Source organism: Mus pahari, chromosome 1 (genome assembly GCF_900095145.1).
Source record: "Mus pahari chromosome 1, PAHARI_EIJ_v1.1, whole genome shotgun sequence".
NCBI lineage: Eukaryota > Metazoa > Chordata > Mammalia > Rodentia > Muridae > Mus > Mus pahari.
In genome coordinates this window covers 165080296-165087027 of record NC_034590.1, presented here as the reverse complement: position 1 = coordinate 165087027, position 6732 = coordinate 165080296, and the positions used below count along the sequence as shown (strand labels likewise).

At 38.4% G+C, this 6732-nt stretch overlaps 2 protein-coding genes across 8 annotated transcripts in view; one reads left to right on the top strand and one right to left on the bottom strand.

The window, feature by feature from the left end:
* Bbip1 (BBSome interacting protein 1) overlaps window positions 1-5110 on the top strand; it is a 14420-nt gene extending 9310 nt beyond the window's left edge. For 2 of the 3 annotated variants that reach the window (XM_021187560.2, XM_021187549.2), the window contains exons 3-4: window positions 2543-2619; window positions 3232-5110. In XM_021187560.2, coding sequence (XP_021043219.1) covers window positions 2574-2619; window positions 3232-3389 — 204 coding nt within the window. In that variant the 5' untranslated portion in view covers window positions 2543-2573 and the 3' untranslated portion in view covers window positions 3390-5110. The remainder of the gene's footprint in view (window positions 1-2542; window positions 2620-3231) is intronic. The other variant, XM_029536264.1, reaches the window with a different exon arrangement.
* Pdcd4 (programmed cell death 4) overlaps window positions 4904-6732 on the bottom strand; it is a 27938-nt gene continuing 26109 nt past the window's right edge. For all 5 annotated transcript variants that reach the window (XM_021187520.2, XM_029535948.1, XM_029536027.1 and 2 more), the window contains one exon: window positions 4904-5674. In XM_021187520.2, the coding sequence (XP_021043179.1) occupies window positions 5614-5674 (61 nt within the window). In that variant the 3' untranslated portion in view covers window positions 4904-5613. The remainder of the gene's footprint in view (window positions 5675-6732) is intronic.

Genomic DNA, 6732 nt, shown 5'->3' with positions numbered 1-6732 from the left:
TGGCCCTGGCATTCCCCTCTATGGGGCATATAAAGTTTGCAAGACCAAGGGGCCTCTCTTCCCAATGATGGCCGATTAGGCCATCTTCTGCTATATATGCAGCTAGAGACACGAGCTTTAGGGGTACTGGTTAGTTCAGATTGTTGTTCCACATACAGGGTTGCAGCCCCCTTCAGCTCCTTGGGTACTTTCTCTAGCTCCTCCATTGGGGGCGGCAGGTTTTCAATACACATTTCAGTAATAGTTGTTTGTGATGTTTCTCTTTTGATCCATCAGTCTCTGGTTTTGCACATGTCTTACCTACACTGATAATATTTAGAAGTAGCCACAAGTCCTTAGAAAACACTACACCCTAAAACACTTTCCTTTGGCTAATAGCAGACTGTTCCTTCCTAGACTCCCAGGGCAGTTAATTATGAAAGTGGACCCTGGCCAGCGCTGGCCACTGGGTCTCCACCTTGCTTGTTTTAGCCCTTCCCTTCCTGTTTCTCTCCTCTCAAGGCCTAAGGAGCCTAGAACAAGAAATGGAGAAACTGCCTTAGCAAATGAGGGCACTGATCTTACCCACACCAGACCCAACACATTCTCTGCCAGTTCTTTAGCCCCACACCCTTTTCACTTACAGTGATTCAAACAGAGACATGAACATTAAGTTTCACTTTTCCTTGGGCTGTATTTCAGATGTGTAAGAGGTACAAACTAAAGGAAAACAATGGGTAGTGATTTAATCACACAAAGCTAGAGCTGTTCATTCTGTAAACAGCTACAACTTAGCTTGGTAGGAGCACCTTAGTGTTATGTATGAAAATAGTTACTATGCTTTACTTTTCTCAAAACCAGTAATATCCCATGCTTTTTAGTTGCATGACAGATCTGTACCTGACGAAGGCACAGGGTTTTGTTTTGTTTTTTTTTTTTTAAGACAGGGTTTTCTGTTGTAGCTCTGGCTGTTCTGGCACTTATTCTGAAGACCAAGCTGGCCTCAAACTCCACCTGCCTCTGCTTCCCAAGTGCTGGAATTAAAGGACTGCACCTACTGCCATTGCCCAGCTCAGACATGGTGTTTATATTTTCAATGAAAAGTTTAGGGGTTCAGTGGTTGCATTCAGTTTCATTGGTGCTATGCAATGCTATCAGCCTTCAACCCAACCTGGAAGAGAAGGGTTGTGATTATTAGGTACCAGGCATAAATGTCATAGGGTTGTGCATTCTAAAGAAACTGCAGAGTAGACTAACCTCATACTCAGTTGATGACGATTTGCTTTCCTGGCCTGTCCCTGACATCATCATCTCTCCCTTACAGAGCAGAGAGAATAGGACTAAAGTCTGAAGATAAGCTCTGCAAAGCAGATAGAGGTTTCTTGGGAACCAAGACATTCCGGAGTAATTTGAATGAGAGAGAACCAGCTTGAAGGATACAAAGTATCCTTTTATTAGGAATGTCAAAGTTGTGGAACAAGAATGACAAAAAAAACAGAAGCAGCTTCACTTGGCTATAATTTGCAGTGGGTGGGAAAGGCAGGCACCAAGCCAGCATCACCACTTTATAAATAATAAGTCTTGGTGGAATGTTGTGAAAGACATATAGTAAGGTTGCATCAGTGTGGTCAAACATCACTAACTGGGTGGCACTGTCTGGAAAAGTGTATTTAGAAGACATCATTCTACACCTTGATCCACAATACTTAGAGCATATAGCATAGCAGTAATCTGGAACAAGGGTTTCTTTATGCAAGTAACATGTGCATAGACAGCCCTAACAATACTAATATAAGAGCATAGCCTGTTCTTCTGTTATCTAGTATCTCAGGAGGACTACTGCTAGAAGCACACTTTTATATCTATACTCTGTACGTTTTTGACCCACTGTGTTGTTTCCTTACAGATTGCAGCTATGCATTCAGGAACTGAGTGTTATGGTATTTCCTGATATATAGCAAAGGAATTGAAAAATAGAAATAAGCTGTTTAAGAATGTTGGGGGCTGGAGAGATGTCTCAGTGGTTAAGAGCAGCTAGCAGCTCATAACTATCTGTAGCTCCAGTTCCAGAGGATCTGACACCCTCACACAGACATAACGTGCAGACAAAACACCAATGACTCTATAAATCATTTCAAAATATATTCCTGAAAAACAATGTTAGGAATTACTTGCAGTTACCTCCGTTTCTCTGCCTCCCTTTTCAGATGGTAATTATGTTGGTAGTGTCTCTCTTCAGGAGAAACAATCAGTAAGCCAAGATGACTTTTATATAAAATGTCTTTTCTCAACTGATTTAAAAAAAAAAAAAAAGGCAAAAATAAAATTTTTCCTAGGATGGGAAATTAGAATGCTTGATATTCCAATTCTCACTACTGAATAGAAATTGACAAGATCTATATACACATAAAACATCTCACCGATTTTCAGGGAAGAGGGTCACAGAGAACTAATGAGAAATTCGTGCAGATAATGTCGTTCACTCTTTGTGGGAATTGTGGTTTCAGTTATGGTCTCTAGTTCCTTGAGAATTTTAATGTTGGTAATTGATTTCTCATTGAAGGAGCAAAAGCACTGCATCCAGCACTTTACAGATGGCAGAAGTGAAGTCGATGTTCCGAGAAGTCCTTCCAAAACAAGGTATATCTATCTCACAGACATTTGGGTCGTAGGCTACTGGAGAGTTACAAGGGGATGGACAGTGACACAGCTAATAGCTGAGTATCTGCAACTATGTTGCTGTTTGCCATATCTATTGTACACTCCCACACTATTCATCAGGAAGCTGTAACTTTTCTCAATAAAGGAGTATCTAAAAATTAAGTGCTGTTTCTTATAACTAGAAACTCTATACTCAGTGCAGGGAACAATGTGCAATTGTCAAGTGGAATTCGAAGATTCAAAGTTGGGGAAAGTAACCTAAATCAAACTTAGTAAGCTATCAAGGTAAAGTATTCATAAGCATTCATGTTAAATACTGCACCTTGCTTTATTTTTATGTTGCTTATATACTTCCAATTAAACATATGACACAAGCAGCTGCGTCATACGGCAAAAGAAGAGTCTAGCATCAAAGCCCAGCTTCTATTGCCTGACCTTGGGGTATAGAGAAATGTGGCTGTGGACTGATCGTCAGTCTAGGAGCAGAAACTTTTTCACTGACTCTAAGATTTTAGACTTGCATTCTAGTTGCAAATCTAAATCGCCAGGTGTCTTCCTCAAATTAATTAATTTCTTATTTCTTATTAATAGGGCAGTTGTCTGTGGAAGATGTAACCACAATGGTGCTGTGTAAACCCAAGCTGTTACCCTTAAAATCTCTGACGCTGGAAAAACTGGAGAAAATGCAGCAAGCAGCACAGGATACAGTCCGTCAACAAGAAATGGCACAAAAGACAACTGGCAAATAAGCCACTAACAACTACTACTGTAGGGGATGCCCCATTTTAACCCCTAACTGTTCAGTAACTAGGAACTATTCTGCATCTGTAGGCTAGAAATACTTAAACTGGACATTCAACATTTTAAAACACAAAATTTGGGTGTTTAAACATTGGTTTGTGTTGAACCAAGTTTTATGGAATTTTGAAAGTTTTTAAATTACAAATTTCACTTTATTTACCATAACTTGTTATGAATGTAAGACATTAAGTGTATCTTTTATGGATAAAGGATTTATTAGAAACATGAATCTGAAAATAAACTCTTATGTGAGTATATTGTTGGGCTTGCACGTTACCCAAAAATACACATAAGCAAGTGTGGGCCACATCATGCTGACTGCTATGGAGCCTGACCAGTGATAGCAGGAATAACCAACCAGTCTTTAGGAAACCTGCAATGGGGCTGGAGAAATGGCTTAGAGGTTAAGAGCACTGACTGCTCTTCCAGAGGTCCTGAGTTCAAATCCCAGCAAGCACACGGTGGCTCACAACCATCTGTAATGAGATCTGATGCTCTCTTCTGGTGTGTCTGAAGACAGCTACAGTGTACTTATATATAATAAAATCTTTAAAAAAAAAAAAAAAAAGAAAAAAAATAGGAAACCTTCAGCTATAGACTACTCAGGGAACTAAGCTCTTAATTACACTAATTATAAGAAATAGAGAATTACATAACTGCTACTCAAGTACCAAATACAAAAACCTGAAAATGCTTATTATAGCAAAAAACTAAAGTAACATGAGCCTAAAAGAGCCGTGAAGTTTGACCACTAGAGGGTTTTTTCCTAAAAGATGGTACCTAACCCTGTAACCAAGAAACTGTTTGGAAAATACATGTAATGATTTTGCTGCAGCCACCAAACACCTTCAGTTACCACAGATCTTGAAACCTTGCTAATAACTAGGCTTTATAAAAGATGTTAGTAATGTGATCCCTGTAAGGTAACTTATTTATTGGTAGTTATATATTGGTAATTTAGATAAATCTAAGCTTTAAGTACTTAGAGAATGCTTTTTTAAAACATGTTAACAATATAAGGGTAAGATCTATCTATATATTAGACAAATTTCACTCATTAAACTCTAGTTATATAATAAACAGAAAAAGTGCATGTGTATTTCCCTAGGATAAACCTTAAAAAGCCTTTAACTATTACAGTTTTTAAAATTTGTAATATATATGTCTGTGTGTATGCCACCTGTGTGTAGGTGCCCATGGAAGCACCAGAAGACATCTGATCCCCTAGACCTTATTCTTGGCACTCAAGACTCCCAGACAGAAAGACTACCATGGGTTTGAGGACAGCCCGGACTACCTAAACAATTATCAGGCCAGCCAGAGCTATGGAGCAGGTTCTGTCTCAAGAAACAATGAAACATTTTTGTTTGTTTTGCACTGTTAGGATTGAACACAAGGCCTAGTGAGCTTTAGACAGTAAAACTAAAAGAAGTTTCAAAAGACAAAATAAATGCACTCCCACTAAAGAATCAACAGTTTCACATGTTTTATTTTGTTGTACATTCTTGTAGAACCGGGTTCGTTTTTCCAGTTTTGTAGAAAAATAGATGTTCCAGCCACCATTTACTTACTTAACTGTCTAATATTTAAGACCAATCAATATGTTCCCTGGAAAGATGAAAAAGTCTCATGACTAACTCGTTTTTTTAAAAATTCTTTAAAACAAAAAGCTGGGTGGGTGGGTGGGTGTGTGTGTGTGTGTGTGTGTGTGTGTGTTTACTCTCAAAGCACAGCATTTCCACAGCAGCAGCCAACACGGGGTAGAGTAGCTTCACTTCACCCCTAACTAAAGCTCTGAATAAACCAGTGATTTTACTACAAAAAAACACTGTCCTTGAAAGAAAGGAGGGGCAGTCATACATGACCGTGAAACTTGGAATGATCAGGTCCTAAACATGGCACTTAGAAAGTAGCTTATCAGAACACCCCACACTTAGGTGGTTACTCTTCTGTCCTTCCATTAATTTCCCCTCAAAAAAAAAAAAAAAAAAAAAGAAAAGAAAATACTTCAAAAAATCCCATTAAACGTAAGTTTATAAAATTTTAGAAATGCCTTGTACCCAAAACAAATTCTTAAAAAAAAAAGAAAAAGAAAACAGAAAGCCTGTACTGACAACTCTTACAATTGAGATCTGTTCTTGGTAACACCTAAGACTGTAAGAGTTGCTGTGCTCAGTAGCTCTCAGGTTTAAGACGGCCTCCATCTCCTTCACTTACAAAACGCTTTCTTCCCCTGTAATGAAAAGAACAAACACAAAAGCACATAAAAATTTGACTCATTGGAAAACACTAAAACCTTCACTTTTCAAAGGACTTTTCACTAGACACATCAGCTGTCTTATAAAACATCAGATAACAAGCATGTATGAGTAGCTTAGATAAATGCATGACTAATAAATTTTCTTCATCTTAGAATTATTAATAAAAGTTAAAACAGAAAATGAAGACATTTTGCTTATAGACTTGTAACATTTATTTCGCCCTTATTTGAAAGCAGGTGAGCCAAACAGACTTGATATAGCAGTGAGAATTAGGAAAGATAGAACTGTACAACTTATCAAAGCAGCCACCAAGATGGTTCAGAGCAGGTAAGAGCTCTTGCCAACAAGGCGGATGACCAATCCTGGGACCCACATGGTCAAAGTAAAGAACTCCCACAAGCTGTGCTCTGACCTCCACATATATACCATGACATAAGCACACAAACCCACATATAACAAGCAAATTAATCTTAACAAATAATATGGCCAAATACCTGATTAATAACTAACTTCTCAGCCTTAGAAAAGTCCAAACCTTGAGTACAGACAACCAAATAAGAATCGACTTTCTTCTAGCCTATATGCCCCATTGAGGAACATTGTTTGTTTGTTGAGACAGGGTTTCTGTGTGTATCCCTGAGTGTCCTGGAACTTCCTCTGTATTTGTAGACCAGGCTGGCCTCAAACTCAGAAATCCTCCTGACTCTGCTTCCCAAATGCTGGGATTAAAGGCATGTGACACCACTGAAAACTTAAGAAACCCTTCTCTCCAACTGTCCAGCAACCTACATCAGTAAGTGCAAAGAGATCTGTTTCAGGATGATCCTTGTTCTCTCTCCACTTACTAACATGCACAAACATGCAAGATCACACATAAATGTATACTTAGTACAGAAAAGCAAAAATGTAAGAGGTTAAAGTTTTTGGTATTACACAACTGTAGGATCTCTTCAAATGACTCTTCAAAAAAAAAAAAAAAAAAGAGTCATGAAGCCCCAATAAAGATACAGACTTTTAAACACGAGCCTAA